The 23,056-nt window shown below is 37.4% G+C and overlaps 1 protein-coding gene across 7 annotated transcripts in view; it reads right to left on the bottom strand.

Moving 5' to 3' along the window:
• NAV3 (neuron navigator 3) overlaps positions 1–23,056 on the bottom strand; it is a 415,221-nt gene that overhangs the window by 118,336 nt on the left and 273,829 nt on the right. For 3 of the 7 annotated variants that reach the window (XM_027679763.1, XM_027679765.1, XM_027679761.1), the window contains 2 exons: positions 15,561–16,584; positions 4,862–4,977 (listed from right to left, as the gene is read on the bottom strand). In XM_027679763.1, the coding sequence (XP_027535564.1) occupies positions 4,862–4,977; positions 15,561–16,584 (1,140 nt within the window). Of the gene's footprint in view, positions 1–4,861; positions 4,978–15,560; positions 16,588–22,521; positions 22,637–23,056 lie in introns of those variants that run through there. The other 4 variants (XM_027679760.1, XM_027679762.1, XM_027679764.1 and 1 more) reach the window with 2 other exon arrangements.

Here is a 23,056-nt window from a genome sequence, read left to right as displayed (position 1 = left end):
TGAGGAATTCATCACAGCCCAGCTCCAGCAGCACACAGGTCACAGACCATCATACTGGAATGGGAATGACACCTAAACTGTGTGACAGCCACGTGAGGGTAGCTGGCAGCTCCAGCATTCACCTGCCCCATTTATTTTTCTAAATATATTAAAAACATGAGTCCAATGCTGCTAGATGGAGGTACTGAGACTAATCATACAACATTCAGTCTTCATGTGTACAGCCCTTAATTACAAGGTTATATGAACTTTTCTCCCATTTATCACATTGCCTCAGTTGGTAGACATGCTATCGTGGGCATCCTCAGATACAGCAGATACTTACGTATCTTGGCCCAAGTGCTCAGTAGAAAGAACACTGAATTTATCCTTGTGCTTTACCATATCTCTCTGCAGGGTGTCATTTGACAAAACATGAATTTGCAATGTCAAAAATTCTCAGGGTTATTTATTGAAAAATCATTTTCTAAAGCTCAACCTCCATTTTAAAATGATGAAATATAGCAGCAAGAAAATACATCTTTCTAAACTAAGTAGAAAGTATAGAAGACCAGAGGAGAGCAAACAGCATTATTCCCCAACTACCTTGCAATTCAGTGTGTTCTTCACCCGCAATACTGGAATATGTTTAGCTCAAGAACAGCATAGGGAACTTCCCCAAGCCATCACAGTCAGTGTTACATGCTACTTTATTGTTACTGTCTCTTTCATAAAAGGAATTGTAAAAATTATTTTAAGAATTAATAATCTTTGGGCAAATTTTGCTGTCAGATAAGACTTTCTTTGAAGTCTCAGTGGATAGCTTGGAACCCTACAAATGACTTATGTAATAGATCTGCAAATGCGTAAGATTATGAATCTCTTCAGCTAAGCTTACTTGAAAAAAATTGTAAACTATTTCTGCATCTATTAATTAACGATTTGTTTCGGAGATCAAAAAATTAAGCACAATGAACAAAAAATACTGAAAATTGATAAATATGCTAATCCTGCCATTGGTATTGGCCTGTAACTCCTAAAAGTACCTTTAATTTCTGTTTTATCTCTCAGATTTTTAATAATGAGTCAATATGTATAAATTTATGAATAATTATTTAATTAACCACTTTGCATTAAGCTCTTTGAACATGCCAACACTTGTTAAAGCCAAACACCATCACTAATTTCATAAAATAACACTTTGTAGTTTACTGACATGTAAAGATTTCAATGGATTATTAAATAATTAACTTACTGATATCCTTCTCTGATAAACTTGCTGCAGAAACTGATAAATATCACAGCTACTACAAGTAGAAATACTGGGTAAGAAAGTCTGAACAACTTGTTCCTAGCCATACCGTGAATAATACATTCTTCTTTTATAATCCGGTCTATGAAGGTATACTCCAGTTTTGCAGAAACATAGATACTGAGTAGTCTTGTTGAGGCAACTGGTACAAAAAGTACATGCAAGAAATAGTGTTCATATGTGACTGCAGAATTGTCCTTTATTTAGGACTCCTAAATTTCTGTCTTTGATTTCCTGGACAGAGGTCTATACATCTGTGTGCCATATGTGCAACAAACCTACCATACACAGAACACATCAGAACTACTCTACAAGTGACTCATGCCTACAAAAGGGACTCATTCAGCATATAGTGTATCATTGGTACCATGTACAGAGAAGGGTGTGCAAGAAACCTTAAAACTGCGGTGCACGTGCTCTACTGCTGACCTGCACGTACACTGTGGAAACACCTGGGAATGCTCTGGCTGAGCTGTGGAATGTTCAGAAGGGGAAAAAAGGTAGGAAAAAAAGTCTGAAGCACTTCAGATCACATCTGGAACAAATTTTCAGCAGAGAGAGAGGAACAGTGAAGAAACTCAGATTTACAGTAGCTCTACCAAGATGCAGAACTGTCTTTAGGCAAAAGTTATGTATTTACCTAGGGCAGCAGATGAATATGGACAAGATAAAAATAAAGAGGTTGTCCAGTTTATCAGGGCCACACTTCTGTGTCCAGGGCTACATCGTCCTCCCCACCTCCCTTGTCTCCCAGGACCATTCTCTTCTCATGCCTGTTCAAGTAAAACTAAATAATCAATTGCAGAGAAGTGGGCAGAAAACAAGAGGCTTGGGCTCTGACTTTGCCTTTTACCAGCTCTGAGTTGGAAGACAGCAAAGGCTAGAAAGGCAATCAGCTCCCTTAGACGAGGAAGACAGCAGGGGAGAGCTGGAAAGTACCTCTACAGATTCTTGCTTTACTCTCTTCTTTCCCATCACCACTGTTGAGAACTGCCTTGGTGGGCACAGAAAAGAGAACCATGATTTTTCACTACTAGAACAAGGAATCTAACTTGTGTTTGGTATCCTGAACCACTCAAGAAGAATGGTGCCAGACCAATCACTCATAAATATTTTTAGAATTATTTTTTCTCTACTGAAATTTTGCCTGGATTACAAAGAAATCTTGAACCAGACACGCTTAAAGCATTATTTTAAAATCAATTGTCTTATTTTGCTCCAAAGAGGATTAGGAGCTCTGATATGATCAGCTTGGTTGGTTATGGGACCAGTATTCTTCAGCCAAGAGACAATAAAAAACAGGGGTGTGTAAATATTCTGAAAGTAGAGAAACAGTTTATTCAATGATATAGGCTAAGATATCCTAGTCCTAAGCATGTCAGCCTTAGTTGTAAATATTTGGCACTTAAAAAATAAAAATGATTAATGAAGCAGAAACGTGATACAGGTGGGACAGCACTTTATGAACACAGTCCTCCAAGCTGTTTACTAGTTTCCACAGATGCTTAGTCTTTTGCATGATTCTTACCGTTCCTTACTGCTTACAAACATATTTTGCTAGTGTGTTGGCTACCAAGTTGCAAAAGAAGCTCAAGATAATATAAAGATGATGCTCATCCATAGCAACAATTGAAGATTTCAGGAAAAAGGTAATATCAAAATGAAAGAAACTGGATTCACCTCTTAATACTCTGAAAAGAAGTGACCAGACCAAGGAAATAAACTTAATCTATCTCTTTGCTACTACTGGTATAACCCTTGATCAGACTAGAATAAAGATGCCCTTCAGTAAAAGAAATTACCTGTCCTTTCTCGTGGCTAATCCATCACGGAATACTCCTCTGAACAACTACCACATGAGCTTTTATTCATGTAGATTCAATGACAGAATCACCAACAACTTGGTGATAGTTCACCAACGGAGATAATTATTTATTCAGCAAATGTAGTACTTGATCCTACATTCCTTTTGTTGCTAACACCTAAATATGGGTGACACACCTCTGACTCCCTCTATTACAGCAAACCCCTGATCAGATTTTTCCAGTGGTTCTGCTTTACAGTCTGTTATGCCAATCAACTGTTAATGCTAAAGTCTAAATAATCAGATTAGAAACAATCTCTGATGTCTAGTTTCCTTTATGCCATTTTCTTCTTTTTGATGTTGTTCCATTTCTGTTCAGAACAGGAAAAGGCCATGAGACATGAGATTCTGTTTGATCATTTCAGCAGGTACAATTGGTTGAGGTTTTTTTAGCATGTCTCTGTATAATTCCTTGAAGCGTCTTTTTATTTGTGATAAGTGTTTGAGTTATACTCTTTATATATGTAAGACCAAGGAGTCTGATTTCTGGAGTAATTAAAAATATTCTTTACTTTAACAGGTATGCATCATCTCCAGGGAGCATTTCACCATGTTTCAGGATGACATATTTTTCACAGAAACTGGCTGTGCAAATAAAGGATGTCAGTCTCAGAAAACTTGCAAAGGGACTGAAGCAAACCAGGACAAAACCTCAGTTTCAAGATGAGTCAGCTAAATGTCAAGACAGTCCCCATAATGCTTGGGCAGCTGATTTCCCTTCTGGTGCAGAGATAATTTCAGGTTGATTTGTCAAATTAATGCTTTAAGTGAGTTATATCCTGTATAAGAAGAACCACATGAATCATTACAAATCCATTTAAATTTTAAAATTATGGAGCAAAAGGGCAAAACTACAGATAAAACCACTGGGACAGAATTTCACCTTTTATTTTCGTAAAAATGATAAGAAGAATAAGGATGCTAATGAAAAACAAAACAGAAAACCAACAAGAAATAAACTCTGAGCCCACCCCCAACCAGCTCTGGCAAAGAGTTCCTTTGGAACTACTTGCATGCACTACAATTGAGTCCTGATGAGAAAATGAGCTGAGACACACTTTGCTTTTTGCATCCATAGGCAGTCATGGTCAGATCCGGTGCTGATCTAAATCAGCATGGCTCTGTTGACTTCAAAGGAATTATTCCGATATGATTAAAAAAACAATCTCCTCACATTTGTAATCTAGTAAGGACTTTAATCCATGTTTACAAGAAATTCCAGAACACAACCTTTAGCAGCTTAGCTCTAGCAGCAGCTTACAAGTCAGGTACAAGAATAAGGACTTGTTCATTTTCTGAATACAGATTCGTTCATAAAAGCAAAATGGATCTTATGCAATTTATGTCTCAGTTATGATGTTATGATTTAATTTGATTATATTAAATGCAAGCGTTAAACACTCTGAAGTCAACTCCACCGCTCCGCTTGGAACATTCAGTTTGATTAAATAAAATAATAATTACTTGAAACCCTGGCTGGTGAAATTCCAGTTTCTGCAAAATCATGAAGAGGGTGTTTCAACAGAGGGAGCCAATTCAAATAAGAGAACTGTGGATTTCAAGCACTAACCGTGCATGACCCAAATTTTCTGCATATTTAATACCACTCATGATGAGAGGTCAAAAGTATTATTTCAACTCATCCTGGTAAGAAACAGATATAAATAAAGAAGTTCACAATCTTCTCCTGACTTATTGTTACTCACCAGATATCTCCTCTAGGCACTGTTTGGCAGTCTTACTAAATGACAAATCCATTTTAGTAGGACTGGTGCAGGAGTCAGCAGGTGGAAAAGAGGTACTGTCATTTTCTGAGAGAGTTCTGAAATCAAGCAAGAAGATTGATTATTATTATCTATCATTCATATATTAATGGAAAGAAATGTTACTTGCAGCTCCATCTAGAATCATATCACTAAAGAGTGAAAATACCATTTTTGTCAGATTCTTACTGTGTTAGTTTAACTGGAGCTACATGAATTTACAGGCAACTGGGAACTCTCTCTTCAGGAGCAACTCATAGTTAATGCTAGGAAATTTGGAGCCATTTTGTTTCCCCACTTTTTTTCTGCAAGAAGTGTCAATCAGACCTAGGCAGAATCCATTTAAATTTGTTCAGTCACATCCCTGCACATATATAAGGGAAATGAAAACTTGTAATTGATGAAATATTAAGCATGAAAGGCCATGTGGGAAAAAGCTTATGCAAGTCTGGAATGGAAATATGGCCCAGATATTTAAATCTATGTGCAGCTTATTTTGACAATGCCCCTTATATAGCTGGGGAAATGAGATAATACAAGTTTTTCCATTAACTTGCTAACAAATAGCTCATATTTTCTTTGAAGGTATATTTCTGTGACTATCAATGATAAATTATAATAGGTACCGTTTGTTGAATACAGTTATTTTCTGTTACATAAAGGTAAATAGCAAGAAATACATGAGCACATGGATTATAATACCAAATGCATCACATACATTGTCTCTTCTTAAGGAACAGCTGCAGCATCTAGTTTATAATGGAACTGTTGATCTATGATGTCATTAAATAGAAACGTGTACCAACCACATATTTATAGAGTAAAAGAACACATCTAAAGATATACTAGCCACTTTTTGAAATAAAATGGGAAAAGATCTTCACTTAGAGCTTAAGTTCTTCCAGCTTTCCTGACATGAATAGCACAGTCTTTTGATTTATTGAAACACTAGTGAAATATTTATATCCTAATTTTAAAATGTGACATTTATAGATCAATTCCAAAAATTCACCATAAAATGTTTCCAATGATCAATTAAACTGAAAACAGAAACATATAACTGTGTGATGAACGTGTGTTTTATACATAAAACTCATAAAAACAGTGACTTATCTCTCAAAATAATTTTATGGTAAGTTATTTTATGAAATAACTTTCCAGGTAATATTTTTTTTAAAAGTTACTTACTGAATGTCAAAGTTACTTATGGAATGTATTTATTCAGTAATTCACAACAGTAACTGAAGGAACAGATATCTGCACATACAGCAGCATGTATTGACATGGTGGAATCCATTGATTAGTGTAGCCGTGCAGGAGTTCTGTGAACAATCTGAATTGCAGTTCTGAGACCTTTACCTTAGCACAGCTGGGTGCAGATAATTAAAAAATACTGCGCCACTAATATGGCCGCAGGCCTGGTGCCAAGGTGAAGGAGGAGTTTTCTTGGAAGGTGAACAAGTTTTGTGGACACCTGCTGTGGACCAATTAGTCCTGGACAACGCAGTATGTTTTCCTTATGTATCCAATGTATCTTGAGAAAGAATCACGTCTGTGTGTGTAATTAGCAGTATATAAGCTGTCGTTTCTTCTAATAAAGCGGACATCTTGCTAATCATATTGATTCAATGCACCTTGTCCATGCCTCTCCGTCAATAGATTAGAATCATTCAACTCGGAAATAGAAATGTAAATTATGCCTGATTGGATACACTGTCTTTCTTAGCAATTTCTGTTCTCTTGGATGCTGGAAACAGACAATTGCTCTCTAAAAAAATATTTTCAGCTGTTGTCTGTCACACGCTACTGGAAACGCAAGCTCAGCACATGTTACAAGGTTAACTATGTCCTGCCAACCTTGAATGTAATTCAGTATTTGATGCTTGAGAGGACAGTGTCTTAAGTAACAAAAAGCTCACTCTATCGCCCTGCAGTGAACACACCCTGAAATTCCACAGTCCTTCCTGCTTTCCCATAGGTCTTTAAATCATCAAACTGAATGAGGGCCATGTCTACTTTCACTGAAAGTCATTTTGAGAAGCCATGAATGCTCATGAGCACTCATGTCTGGGTTTAGTGCTGAGACTTAGTGCAGGATCAGTCCAGGGCAAGCCATCAGCTCAAAAACACATCTCAAAAAGGGGCACTTACAATAATGGTAAAGGTAATTGATCTGCACTCTTTTTGATAAACCCAAATCACATAGCTTCTGGGGCTGGAGCCAGAGTGAGGTTGGAGTTTGTTAAGAGTAGGTTGGTTCTGGCCTTGTAGGAAGAGCATCCAGCTAGAAGGGTGCATTTCAAGTATTCCTATTGTGTTCTCCACAAAAATGTATATGGAATTTGCATCAGTCTCTCTCTGGTTAGAAACGAAAAGGGATCCTTTTGGCCTATTCTCCTTCTGGCTCTATGGCATAGCATTCCTGACTGTACAACTATTCAAACATCAGTCACTGCATCAAACTAGAAGGGTGAAGCTATCTTCCAAAAGAGAACAGAAAGGATCTGTTCCTGTTTATTTGCACATCTATCATCAGAAAAGGATTAAGTGGCCTGGACCCCCACTGGTTACCAATACCCAGCATTTGCACTAATTCTTCATCTAGGGAATGAGGCTGGGTAAAACAGAACTTTAATCGTAGTATCATAATCATAGAATCATTAGGGTTGGAAAAGACCTCTAAGATCATCAAGTCTTACCTTTGACCTAAATACCATCATGCCCACTAAACCATATTACAAAGTGCCATGTCCAGTCATTTTTTGAACAGTTGCAGGGATGGTGACTCCACCATTTCCCTTGGGAGACTCTTCCAATGCTTAGCCACTCCTTCAGCGAAGAAATGGTCTAGATTGCCCACTGGCAGTGACTATTGCCTAAAATGCCAATACAGATGAATATATAGCTCATTATTGACAGTATGGGAACATAGATACTTATGTTAGAAGGACTGGATCTCTCTCCCAGAGTACAAACAAGTAATGAGTGACTTACAGCAACTAAGTAAACTTCAGCATGATGCGTGAATGTATCTAATTAAAATAGAACTTAATAAAATTTTTCACTAGTTCCCAACTTTGCCCAGGATACGTCAAAAGTTTTAGAGATGCACTAAATAGTAATAAAGCACATTTCCATTCTTCAGTTTTGTTGGCTCTTTTTCTATTTGCAAAACCCTGATGGAGTTATAACCAGGAAGATGATTTGAAAAACACTGCAAGAAGAGACACTTGCAAAGATTTCCAGTCCAAATTTTAGAATCTGATTGGTGGGATTAATTGCAGCACAAAATCCAGTTTCTGGGACTTAAGATGGCACTAGAACCTAAACCTTAAAGTAAAAATACTGAATAGCAAAGATCATATAACAATAATAATTTAAAAATGTTTAATTTAATTCGTATTTTAAAAACCCCACAGAAACACAACCCAAATGTAAATATGATGCTATTTTCCTAAATTTCTAGGCAGCTTGAAATAACAGATCTAAGAAGTGTGAAATTCCCCTTTTATCTCTCCTGAAAATTGAAAATTTTAGTGTAATATAAATACATAAATGTGATTTGCAATCAAAACAAATAACAAAAAAGCTGCTATACCAGCTTCATTCATCATTTTTATCTTTAATTTGGTAAAAGAAATCAATTATTCTAATTGTCTGAGGCAACAGCAGAAATCCCAAGGAGGGTTATGGATTTTGCGGCAGTCTAAGTTCTGCTTATTTGAGAAAGCTGGTTATTTGTTGTTGAAGAGACAGACTAAAAAGCACTGGCCCTTGGGCAGCTGTGATGGAGATACCCCAAGGAAAAAACAGGGACCAGGTCTCTCATGAATAGCTCTTCTTCCAGCAGGTCTCCACAGAGTTGCCAGCTGTCAGCACTTCAAAAGCAGTCCTTCCCTTTGGTGCATGATGGTCAAGGTCCTGCTTTTCTCTGGAGTTGAGCTTAGCCTGGGGTGAGGTTTAGCCAAGCTTAGATGGCCTGAGGATGGTCTAGGGGTGACAGATTTCCAAGCAAAATCATGTAAGATTTTGGGGCCCTTGGGGAACAAGGAGACCCAGGTATACATTGGGTACCTAAAATGTCAAGTTCCTTTGTTCTACACCTGTCATAGGTTGTGATACACTGGATCAAGAATGTAAATGCCTCTTTTCTTAGATCAACCACTTTTTTTTAAAGAAAAGGAAAGTGAAATTGTGAGATTTGTCTTCTCCAATACTTCTGGCTTTAACTTTCTGCGGGACATATTAATGCTATGAATGACTCAAGTGATCTCTGCAGGACTGCAGCACACACTAAGCTCAAAGCAAGCAAACAGCAAATTAAATTATCTTCTAACTAACCTTACAAATTGGCCTTAATGAATGATCCTCTGTCCTCTACCCATTCATAGTCCACTGCCTTAAAAAATAATTAAATTCTTGCATCTCTCTTGATATAAAGAAAAGGGGAAAGAATTTCAGTTTAGTCAAAGCCAGCCCACTGATATTTCTTCCAGTGCTGTGCACCTGCAGTGCAGGTTAATTTAGACAACCTTCATGAAAACAGGACAACCTGTTTTCTCTTTTAATCATGGCAATCAGAAAATATATTTATCCAGAACCCACTGAGTAACATGCTACCTATTTGTAAGAGCATCAAACTCACTTAATGGGACAAATCCTGCTTTCAATCATACCTGCACAAGCTCATTCAGTTTGATTAAAATGAGCCTATATAGGAGTACTTAAGAATAGAATTTGAAACACTGCTTAATAAGTGATCTTTAACACAGTCAGTCATTTCCTGCCTCTAACAAAATAGCCAATCTTAGATAAACACAGATAACATCAAAGATTTGTTTGCTTTTTAGTCAACATTCCAAAAGACGCCAGATAAATATTCTGGCATTTTTCCAACAGCTCTCTGAGATGCAGTTGTCTTGAATGGGTATCCCTGTCAGTATAACAGACCGGCAGGACCACATCTGGAATATGAGCAGTCTGATTACCCATGTTCAAGACATGTGAGTTAAATTGGGAACAGATGCAAGGAAGGGCTACTAGGATGCTCGTGAGGAAGATGAAACCCTCTGAAAGGAAAAAAAAAGAAAGAGTTGATTTGGTTTAGTCTTGCAAAAGAGAAGGAAGGGGATGGGGTTATTCCCTCATATATTTAAAAAGAGCACTGAAAAAGAGGGAAAACAACTTTTTAAGATAAAGGACGATATTAACAAGGTAATAAATGAATGCAATCTCATTATGCGGGATATAAAAAATTTCTATAAATGAGATGAGTGAGTTTCTGGAAGAACCTTCACACTGGAGTTGTGCAGATTAAAATAAAATCTAGTTAGCTTATGAAAGAGTTAATATGGCTACCAGTTACAGAAGCCTGAACAGAATATTCTTTTAGGTCCTTTATCCTGCATTTTACTGATTATTTAGTCAAAGGAATAAGGCTATGTTGTCTGTATAACAATTTAAAAGAATAACTTCAGATCATAAACAGCAAACAGCCGAATTATCAAGCTACTATTTTAACTCAGCATTATTGAAGTAGGTATTTGCAATGATTTCTTCAATTATTATCCTTCCCATCTCTTAAGCCAACACTTCTACACCTGAAACTTTTCTTGAATAATTACTTATAAATCAAGCATGGAAAAGTGGAAGGATTTTTCTAAAGAGCATGCTATTGTTACAAGTAAAACTGATGAGTGTCAGTGTTTAACACTATCTACAATTGCAAAATTTTGGTGGTGACTGTTGCTTTATTTTCACAGCAGTAATATAAATAACAGAAATCAATAAAGCACCGCGGTATGACTTTGAGTCCTCACATTTTTAAAGAAGGACTTGCAGTATGTTTAGCAGCACAATCTATTATTAACAAATACCATTAACTGACAGAATGTTTTTTACTGAAAACTTAGTTTCAACTCCACAAAGTTGACTAGTTGACTAGAAGTAGGTTCTAGTCATTAAAAGTGGACATAAATATGGTTTCAACAAATCCTGCAGATGCTGTGTTTGCAGGATCCTTAAAGAGTAGTTTATTTTTTTCCCTAAGACAGTATAAAAACACCCTGAAGAGGCTGTTGAAATTGAATTTCACTGTGCTTCCAGAGGTACAACCAGATTATATCCTCCTTCCCATCTGTCACTGCTGTGCACTTCCTACGCTACCTTGAAGCTATGGCCTAGCAATACAATTGATTTAATCACCATATAGTAAAGGAGTCAGGAAGAAAGTTTTAGTATCTGGAATGTGTTTGTAAATCAAGCATGGAATTTACATGCTTGCAAATTCCTGATATTTCCTTTGTCTGCCTCTATCTAGTGAACACTTTAATCCTCACAGAATCAAAGTAATTTAGGCCAGAAACGTTCTAGATGCAATCTGGTCCAATGACCTGCGTAAAGCAGGTCTGGTTACATAAAGTTGCTCAGAGCCTTGTTTGGTTGTGTCTTGAACATGCCCAAGGACAGAGATTCCAAAACCTCACTAGGCAGTCTGCACCAGTGTTTCATCACCCTCAAGGTAAAAACATTTTTTCTAACTTTCAGGGCAGCACCTCCCCTGCTGTAACTTACATCTGCTACCACTTATCCTTTCGCCCTGAATTTCAAGGAAGAATTTGGCACCATCTTCTCTACACCAAACTATTAGGTAGCTGAAACTACCAGTTTCTTACTCTTCAAGGACAAAAGGAGGGCCAAACTAGTGTTTGTAGTCCAGCATTGATGCTCAGAGAGTAACTCTGCAAAGTCCCAGTTCAGAAAGTGCTGGAACACAGGAACAGGCTCCTCAGGGAAGTGGTCACAGCACCAAGCCTGACAGAGTTCAAGCAGCATTTGGACTATGCTCTCAGGCACATGGTGTGACTCTTGGGGATGGTCCTGTGCAGGGCCAGGAGTTGGACTCAATGGTCCTTGTGGGTTCCTTCCAACTCAGTATATTCTGTGATTCTGTGAAACTTCTTCCAAACATTGCTATCGTTAAACTACAAATTTATCTGAAAAATTGAAATTTAAACAGTGCACGAGATAAAAGTGCAGCTCAGGATGATGAGTGGTCATCTGATTCTCTGCAGTAGTTTCTATACTTTCAGCATTTCAGGCAAGAAGCAATTCCTGAGTACCAAAGCCCCTGGGATTTGGGCACTTCAGATTCTATATTTCATCCCTGGAAAAGACACTTACTAAGCTCCTACAGTGATTACTGAAGTAGTCAATAGAATAAGCTGCAGTACATGCATCCAGTTACAACTCAACGTTCTCCTACTGAAATATTCCTTTAATGTTTAAGAAAATCCAAAGCAAACACTAATTTCCAATATATCGCATACTTCATGGAGGGTTATGATGATTTGCGTTAACTAAGGATTTGCCCCATGGAGTGAGGAGATATTGTGTTACTCCTGGGACTACTGTTTCCCATTTTATGGAAATAATGCAAACTTATATAATTTGGCTCACAAAAATAAAGCAATGATTGCATACAACAGGCTTTTCTCTGGGAAAGAAAGTGCTTGGAATTGCAAGTTAAACTCCACTTTCGATCAATGTGTAGGAAAGCTAAGAACTCCAAATACTGAGCAATTAACCTATTATTCTCTTGCTAAGTTTTTAGGAGACAGACTCAGATTTTGTTTTTTGTTTGCATTATTTTACCTTTTTTAACCTGTTTTCACTGTAGACTAGTAAGTACCAAACTTCTGTGTCACTATTCTTCATCTGAAATTTAAGCACCACTAGAAAGACAGCTAAATTCTATGGCCAATTTCAATACAAGTCTAAGGCACTCTGGCAGATGGCACAATTTCCATCTTCTTCCAATTTTGTCTATATAGAGGAATGTGTAATTTGAAATAGTGTCTGGTGTATTTTAAAAAGTTATACAGTCTGTTACACCTTCCTTTTAGCTTTCCTGTTGGTTTTTTCTTCTCAAGCTTTCTGGCAACTAAATTACATCTACTTCAGTCTTATATCAGTTGGACCCTGCAGTCAGCTTCAGAGGGGACACATAAGGGACTGTAAATAATACATTCACAACCACATTTAAAAATAAATAATCACTTGCTGAGAAAGATGGAAGAATTTAAATTATACCCATTTAGATGCAACTCTGACTATTGCTGCTAATCTTTGAAGAGAAGCAATAATCCCAAATGAATTTCCATGCCATGTTGTTTAAGAATAAAAATACAATGTGGTATAAGACAGGACAAAGCACCAAGACTGCAAAGCCGAATAGTGCAGTATGTCATTTGAGAACTCGCCAGTGAAACAGTATTTCCACCTACTGTCAGTTAATAGAAATATACAACTCCTTGAAAACATGAATATTGATAACTATTATAGGATTTCATTCTCTATTTAGGCAAAATACATGCTGATCTCAAACAAACTCTTTGGAATATTTTGTTTTACTCACAAATCTACAGTAACATCCTCTTGAATAACAAACATTCCAAAAAATATCCGCAGGTATCAGCAACAAACCAGAAAAAGCGCTAGCTTACTTATCCTTGTAAGTAAGGATAAGTGTCCTTACTTATCCTTGTGCTAACAGTCTAAACTGACCACAGCAGTATATTGCAAGATTCTGCAGGATTCTGGATAAAAAGCACGGTATTTTTACTAATTTTTATTGAAACTTTTTACAACGACTGCAGCACAAACTCAAAGAACCTAGATATTCCTTCCAGCTGGAAAAAACCCCTATTAGTCTGAATGGTAACTATTGTTTATCAACTCATATAAAGCTGTTAACAAGCAAACCTGAAAATTCAGTGTATAAATTGTGGTGACTCAGAAAATAATTATATTTAAGAACAAGAAAATGTAGCTACAATACCTCAGCTCATGTTCACTTCCACCTACCATATATACACCAAAATAAATATGCTGACTTTGGAAATATGGATATTTTATCCTTGGTTATATTTATATTCCTCTATGAAATCATTGTGTTGTATTACAAAGCCCTTGAGATTTCTAAGAAATGTGGTTACTGACTATTTTTGAGTCAGATTCTGCTCTCAGTTACAGAGATACATATTGAAGTAGCCTCATCAAAGTCAGTCTATTACTCTGGGTTTATGGCATTCTGAGATCAGACTTTGGCTCTGAAAATTTTGTTTTCATGTGAGATTTAACTTCAAATACAGTCTCCTTTGCTGCTTGCTAGGAGCAAACAGACAATTATTAATACTAAATTTTACTTGAAGATGCATGCTTCTATCACCCTTTAAAATTCAAAATACATTTTGCTTCATGATGAAGCTTAAAGGAATGATATCTCCACCATGCAATGAAATTGCATCAATATACAGTAAAATTACCATTAAATAGCACATACAACTGAAGGTAAAGCTTAGCTTCTTTTTCTCTTTTCTTGTATATGTACCCTAACACATAAGTAGGTTGTCCTATGTACAACACTGCAAATTCTGTGTATCACTGATATTATTCCAGATAGTTATAAAGACACATGCACATTAAATACATCCAGTGAAAGATCTAATTGAAACTCAAGAGGCTATCCACTGGATATTAGAATAAATATAAGCTATATTGAGCCTTTTCTCCCTCCCATATAATTTTCTTAACTTATCATTCATCCAGATTGGTTTTGAAGCTATATTTAGTTATGTGCAATGATATATATACTACCTCAGAGCCTACTTCACCACTTCTTTACTGTTTAGCCAAGATTATCTAGATTACTAGTCACTAACAAAAACTGCCAGTATATTTTGCTTAATAATGAATTTGTCATTTTATCAGATGTTAAATTTACCCACAACTGTAGCTAAAGCCCTCCAACAGTTGACATCTGAAATTATTACTCAAACCAGCCTGTCAATCTTTCTACACTTACTGTATCTTCTGAGCTGTACAACAGTGAAATCTCCCAGCTTCTCTTCAGTTACTCTATCACACAGAAAAATAAATTCAAAGTTTGACACTAGAACATTTAACTGTTCATTCTTCTCTTCCAGAGCCTTGGACATCCAAAGAGTTACTATTGCCTGTAAAAATTAACTGCCTTCATGGAGTTAATCTACACCTAGTTCACGTATAAAACTAAACAGGAAAAGGACCTGTAAACAGCAACCTTCTCTGTCTACCCAAAGTGCTGAAATATTTTTGAATACTTATAAAAATTTGTGTATGTCTTTTCTTTAAATATCCTACCAGTACTGTTACATATTCTGAAAACATCAGCAGTTCATTTTAGTATTTTTTAAGAGAACAGTCTATTTTAAGCAAATATTATTGAATATCAGCAAATATATGTTGAGATTCTTAGAATGCAAACAGGAATATTCACACTAGAAACCCAGACTCAGCCATGACCTTTCAAAGGCAGCACAGACAATGTACCCTATGACTTGTATTTCTAATGAAAACACTCTGGATTTTAAATGGGAAATATTTGCAGTGGATTACTTTTGTACAACGTACAGACAGTTCTTGGAAGAAATTTTTCATACAGTAACATCAATTAAACAATGATACTAGGAAAACACTGGCATGATGTTGTGACAGAAACTGGGAGATAAGAACCGTAACAGCATGATCCACCATTACTCGATCCATTTTAGTTCTCTTTCCTAAATGGTAGCATGAAACCAATTTTCCTCCATGACCTTACCTATAAATGAATGGAGCTACTGTGGCAGTGTTGGGGTGGCTGTATTGCTGTTGCTGAGGAAGCTGGACGACACCATTTCCTGTGCCTTGGCCACTGCTTGCAGCCATCGAGGTCGACGGAGCTGCAGAGGATCCCGCACTTGGCTCTTTCTCTTCAGAAGAAGCAAGACCAGAGGAAGGAGAAGCCTTCTCGTTAAGCTGAGATTTTGCTGTTGACTGGGACTGATTTCCTTTTGTAGTCCTCAGTTTTTCAGCCTCCTTACTTCCCGTGCATGTGGAGGAAGTGCTCTGCTTTGCTGTTGGCACCTTTGATCCAGGTTTTGGGATCCCACTAGAAGATAATATTAAACTTTCCTTCTTGGCTGTTGTTGCCTTGCTTCCCTTTGGGATTAAGCTTGCAATTTTTGAGCTCTTCTTTGTAGATGTTTCAATGACCTGATCCTTCTCTTCCTTGACTGCTTTCTCAGTGCAAACTTTGTTTTTGTCCCTGTTCTTTTCCTCTTTGTCCTTTGGCTGTAGCAAAGACTTTTTATTGCTGAGATTTTTGCTGCCAGCTTTTGGAGGGGTTAACTTCGGTGATACTTTAGGACTGCTACTTGTTGAGCCGCCACTGTTCACCCCACCACTTAAGACATCGGTTTCACCACACTCTGAAAAGGTATCATCCTCTCTCCCACTGTCACTGGGCCCTGAGCTCAGTGACAAAGGAGGTCTCAGAGCAGTCCTAGCATTAACCAGCTTGAATTTTTCCAGCATAGATTTTTGTCCAGATGAAGGGGGCTTCACACCTTCAGAAGGCGGTGGCTTGAGCCTGTCTGAAGTTGGAGTAGGGGAGGTTGCAGGACTAGGCTGCTTCACAGACAGCATGGTAGAGGTCGCGCTGTGTTTGACATTCATGGATTTGCTGCGCCAAGGCTTACTGGCACTTGGAGAGGGTATGGCAGAGACCTGCTGCTGCCCAGTGCTGGTGGGATGCTGCACATTTCCATTCATACCTGCAGATGGGTGAGGGCCTTTTGGTGAATCTGCTTTAAAAAAAAAGAAAAAAAAACATAGTGGTATAGTTACTCTCCCATTTCCTACTTAAAGGTGATATCATACTCCTCTGAGATCTAAAACACACTTATATGAGATCTATAATAAACATAATTTATATGTGCACGGAACACATAGGATGCTAAGAGAAAATGCTTTTCTTTCCTCCCATCATCATGGTGTTGTTCAATACTTCCATGAGCTTAAGTAAATCTCAGAAACACCTTCCTTATAACCATTTCCTTATGCAAATCAAGCCATCCAATTTAAGATTTTATCTTTAATATGCCATAAAGAAATTCTTCCAATCACTTTTTGATTATAAAGCACTGAGACGTTGAAGAAAAAAGAATACTAAAATTCTAGTAGAAAAACAAAACCAGACAAAGATGGGTTTGATGTTTAGTGAAATTAAAATATGTGCTAGAAAGCCAAAGTTTTAGGCAGGAGGAAGACTGAGTAATAATGAAATTAAATGGATAAAATCAATATTCACAAAGTTTTAAGTACAGTTCACAATATTTAGTAGCTGACTTCAGGAACTTATCTCAGTACACTTTCATAGGTGGGAAAAAATTTTATCAGCAATTTCACCAGTGTCAGTACCGGAAAGTTACATTGATGTATCACCTTCATGGGTGCAGCAACAATAGCTGTTTTGGGCCTGAAGCTCAGGTAGGTAAAGAAAGCTTGTTTACATGGCTCTGGCACATTCACTACCTTTACATCACGAACTTCATCTTCAGAATGAATGAGAACAAGACTCCTACAATAATCAAACTCTGCTAATTAACAGCTGTCATTTTTAAAAAAGTCATCTAGCCTTGTTAAGCAAAACTGACTAAGGCATGAAAGAGTTAAGGTCTTCTGCACAAAGTTCAGATTCCCAAGACATATCTGAATTTTTAAACATGATCACTCTGGAGCACCAGAGAAATGAAGTGGTAACGGCAATCAAACACGTGGTATATACCTGTTCCAGCAGATGACATATTTTCTTTTGGTGGATCTATCTTGTCTTGCCTTATCTTGGGACTGTCAGGGAATTAGACATAAGCCTGTCTATAGTATATTGAATTCTGTACTATTAGAAAGCCCATGCAGTGCAAATTTAGTTGATCTAATGGCAGAAGGAGTGCTTGATGTCTTGCATAAACACATAGTATGACATATCTTGGGGTACCCCCGCCTGAATAATCACAGAATCACAGAACATGCTGAGCTGGAAGGGACCCACAAAGATCATCAAGTCCAACTCCTGGCCCTGCACAGGACCCTCCCCAAGAGTCACATCATGTGCCTGAGAGTATTGTTCGAATAGTTCTTGAAGTCAGTTAGGTGCTGTGACCACTTCCCTGGGGAGTCTGTTCCAGTGCCCAACCATGAGAACACTGAAGACATTTTTCCCTTCAGCACAGATTATGAATTTATGCATCATTTTCATTTTTTCAGTCTTAGTCCTCCTAAACCCCTAGTAAAGATTTTTGCATTAAGAAGAACTAGTTTAAAAATATTTTTAAAAAAATATGAGCAAAAGTACCATGACAGACATGTAAGATCTTTTACTAGTTTAACTCTATTAACAACTGGTCCCAGCACGCCAATCACCTCCACCTTCAATAGATGCCATATAATTCCATCTGCCCGGGGTCTTTTGTGTGCTCCTCAGCCTGATATGTAAACCCCACAGTGCTAAATGGTTGACTGGACCATCTCTCTTACAAGGATAGGATGGAAGGCTTAGGCCTGTTCAGCCTCAGAAGAGATGGCTGAGAGGAGACCTCATCAATGTACACAAGTCTTTGAAAGGAGGGTGTCAAGTCAGGCTCTTCTCGGTGGTGCCAAGCAATAGGACAAGTGGCAATGGGCAGAAACCGATGCACACGAAGAACTTCTTTACTGTGCAGGTGGACACTGGAACAGATTGCCCAGAGAGGTTGGGGAGTCTCCCTGACTGGAGATATTCAAGAACTGTCTGGACATAGTCCTGTGCCGTGTGCTCTAGGATGACCCTGTTTGAGCAGAGAGGTTGGACCAGATGATTCCAACCTTATCCATTCTGTGATTCTATGATTCTGTAAATGAGCTCATTCACAGAAGGTTGAGCTGTTCTGTTGAGTCCTGTTCTAGGTAAGAAAACATTAACTGGTAAGGGTTGCTTCAGAGTATTTTTTGTGACAGGTGAGGTTAGAGCATATTCTCCAGGTTTCAAGTTCATCATGGAGCACCTTTGGTGGGCAGCTGCAGAACTGATCCCTCCCTTGGGACCAAGGCAGGAATTGTGGCTGGCCTCCTGCTATTTTCTGGTGAGCCTCAGATGCTGGAAAAGAGCCTGAGGCCAACCACAGCTGTTGGAAATTTCTGCAGCCCTCAGGCTTCTTTAATTTATACCAGGAATCAGCCCCAGTGGCTAGTAGCCCAGAACTAGATGTGCACAAGGACCTTTTTGTGCACATCTTGTCTTGTGCTAAGCTTGCCCTAAATACAGAGGAGGATTGGGGTCTTAAGCTATATCAATAGTTTTGCAGAAGAACAGTTCACCATAAGAATACACAAAGCTAATGCAGAATACACGTAACAATCTGTGAACAGTGGGATGCCACTACATTCTGTTGTATTAGTTACATTTGTATGGCTTCAGGCTATTAGTTTTACTCCAAAAAATAATAAAAAAAAATAAAATAGAAAGTGTTCTGATTAAAAAGAAGAATGCATGCCTTGCCATATTTCTGGTTGTATAATGTTAAATTCATTGGGGGAAAAATGTAAAAAGAAGAGTATTTACTGTTTCATCAACAGCTTGTTCTGGCATATATACAGCAAAAACCCCCAGGTTCCTGGAGCCACTGGTATTTATTGGATCCCTATGCCACAAAATACAAACAGCAACAAAAAATTACAGAGAACTTTAACTAGCTTTTATTTTTCAATGTAGAGGGTATCCTTAATATTTCTGCAAGGAATGTGTGCTGCATGCTCTCAAGAAATATTGAGAACCTGTCTGTATGTTTAAAGAGGTGGAATTAAAAGATCTATTTCACCCCCAGCACAAATGCATTACTTGAAGCTGCACATAATTAACTGCTTTCTGCACGTTCAATTGGGCTTGGCTTTAGCTGTTCATTACATGAAACCTGTCCCCACCTTGTGGTGATTTTGAGACAGAGTGAACCCAACCTATGACAAGGACTTCTTATTTCTATAAACTAAATTTTTCAAGAAGATAGTCTTCCGTTTCGGGTTTAACCCCCTTATGGCCGAATGCATAGTCAGCTTGTGCTGAAAACTGTTTTGCATTCTGCTCAAAAACTCAGTGCTTCAGAGCTCAGCCCAACCCCCACTGTAAAAGCACAGCAGCAACATCCTGGGGTGTTCAGTGCAAAATGAGAAATTTCTTCTAGAACTCAGCAAGGCCATGACAACTGAATAGACATTTCAAATCCACTTTTCATAGGCTGTTCCACAAATAAAGGCCACGTAAAGAGTTGAACTCGGACCCAATATATAATCTCCTTTTTATTCTCATCTGTGACCTTTGCTGTGTTCTGTGCTGGTGGTGAAGATGACCTTGTGACAACAGCTCTGTCACGGCAGCAAAGTTAGGTATGATAATCTAAATATTCTGTATCAGGCAGATGTCCAGATTATCCACTTTTAGTCACTCACAATAAAAAAGGTTAGTAGAAAATGGAAGAGCTGCAATGGGGTTGCTATAGGGATGTTTGGAGGAATGGGAAGTCTACCTCATGAGATTAAAAGAATTCAGCTTGTTCAACTCTCCCTTTCTAGCTGTTCATGAGAAAGTAGCTATCCCTTATCAGCACAAGAGGAGAAAACGACCAGGAACAACTGGAAAAACACTGGCACCAGAAGGAACATACACAATTAGCTACAGATGTACATACTGGTCATGGATTAAAAACAGCTTGCATAATTAGACAATAGAGTTCCACTGCAGAGTTTCTCTGTTAATACTGTTAAAACTGAGTTTGGAGAATACACAAACTCCATTTTATATTATTAATTTATATGGAAGAGCTGGAAATTAAACTGCATGACACAAAGGCCCTTATCAGTGTTCAGATACACTGTTTCTAAGACCTAAATGGTAAAGATTTGTTTTTAAAATGTGACTTCAATTAGAACATTACTTTGCTGTACTGAAAATGCCCTGGGTATCCACCTTATTAGCATTCTGAATAATTAATTTATTCAAATAGTTTAATTTTCCTAGTTTTATTTCCATCTCTATGTTATTAAGTTGGAAGCAGACAGATCTGATATATTTGGAAAACAGACGTGTTCTTTGAAATTGATCTGTAAGCTGCAAAGTACAGCAAAGAAAAGAATCTCACTGAAGCTCCACAAAGAAATTTCAGCTAATGGCTTTTTTAATGTTTTGGTGCATTCTATGTTTCTGACTTAGAGTTACACACACTTGCTTGTGTCACAGTAAGGGATTGTCTGTCACTGAAAACTGGGCTCTGCCCTGTAAAGAGCAAACTTGCATTTGCTCAGGGGCACTAGGTTTCTTATTGTGTTGAACTACTCCCTAGGCAACATTCAAAGAAGATAATATTAATGAGAGACTAAATAATTAAGTACTAAATAAAAGCAGATATCACACCTTATTTTGGATCACGTTCAGGTCTCCTTTAACTCTGTGATTACATATCCACTCCCCACTGTGATTGAGTTGGAAACCATGTTATGCATGAATGAATTTCAAGTACTACACATAACTGGATTAAAAAAAACCAAAACACCAGCCTTATGCTGTATATATTTTCTGAGGCCTCCTTATAGCACATACAGGTGAGTGTACAGAAGAGAAAAATGTAACAACAGTGGTCTGCTCTTGAAGAGCCTTGGAAGTCCCAATCTCTAATGGCTATTTACTTAGCAAAAGTCATCTCTTTTTCTACCGCAGTTTATGCAACACAAATGAAGAATTACAAACTATTTACAAACTATTTACTATATGATCTATATCTCAGATTAGAATATATGGACTGTGTCTCTTTCAGTGCTCCAAGCGTCTGCATCAGAAGCAAAATCTGAAATATAAGGTCTATTAGGTGTGCTGCACTGTAAGGAAAAATCAGTTTGTCAACATATGGTGACACTTTTTAATTGTAAAATTTCTTTTTTATATTATTACTATTGTGAGGGTTGAAGTTTGTTTCTAAACAAATTCTTCAAAGATCTTAGGTTACAGAACATACTCAAATACTTAAAAATATCAAAAGACTACTTGGAAATTTCATTGTAATATTCAAAAATTAGTGACTATAATAACTAAATTTAGAATATATCCTGGTTCAGTTGTTTTTCTCTTTAGGCAAAGTAGCAGCATGGTGTACTTAAATGCAGGTTCTCCTGTTCTTTTAGGATATTACAAAAAAATATCACTTTGCTATGCTTGTACTCACAGTAGTCATATTCTCTAAAGAACTTCTGTTTTATGCCCTAAAACAAACTTGTATTTAGCTTTGATTATCATGTAAAATTAATGTTTTTCTATCCATTTGGCTGTTTTGACAGGAAAAAAAAAAGAGCAGATGGAAACATCTCAAATATCGTACTCCTCAGTTACATAACATTATATCTTCTATATCCTGTAAAATGAATTGAATTATTATAGACAAAAAAGCCACCCCTTATCCTCTTGCAAGTGATAACTTCACTAAAAATCTCACCTCATTCTCTGCTGTAAAGAAATGAGAAAGCAAAATAAATCCATCATGCAAAAAGCCACAAATGTGCAATGTAAACCTTAGCAATCAAAAGATAGTTTCCAAGTAATGAGCTAAGAATATTAATATCTACAAGCATGTCTCACCTTGAATCATTTAACTCTCACATATTTCAGTAGCAAACATGTCAACATTATGAAGAAATTCTAAAACCTAAACTGCTGTACATACCTTCACTCAAGCAGCCACATCTCCTACTTCATAAATTCACTATTGTATTTGTGAACTATACAGTGTCTGCTCAGTTTTCACTCTGATCTCTTTCTACTTTTAGCCTGGATGCCTTGACAGAAACAAGTCCTTGGTAAAATAAAACCCACTATAGAACTATCTGAAACATTCAACCCTGATAGTAAAAATAAAGAAATAACTATTGAAAGGATGGTTTTATATCTTCAGATACAGCTAGGGGCAAAGTGTGTTCATCAGAGTTTTGTAAAAAAATCTGGATAGCTGCCTATTGCTTGGATGAAGAACATTCATTGCATACTTGTTCCTCCCACAGACCCCAAGGATGCAAACGGGTACTATGTATATTGTATCATTTTCAACTGTATTCTAACCCAGAGATATGAATAAAATGCTGTTCATTACACAAAGGGAGAAAGAAGGGGAGGAAGGGGACAGATTAGTTACACAACTCAGAAAGCTGAATTTTTACATTATTCTTTCTGAGATAAAGCCTGAAGAGGCATATTTTCCAGGA

This window comes from Neopelma chrysocephalum, unplaced genomic scaffold (assembly GCF_003984885.1).
Source record: "Neopelma chrysocephalum unplaced genomic scaffold, ASM398488v2 Primary Assembly neopelma1_59, whole genome shotgun sequence".
Classification (NCBI taxonomy): Eukaryota; Metazoa; Chordata; class Aves; order Passeriformes; family Pipridae; genus Neopelma; species Neopelma chrysocephalum.
Note: the sequence above shows the minus strand (reverse complement) of the source record. Positions and strands in the feature narration are given on the sequence as shown.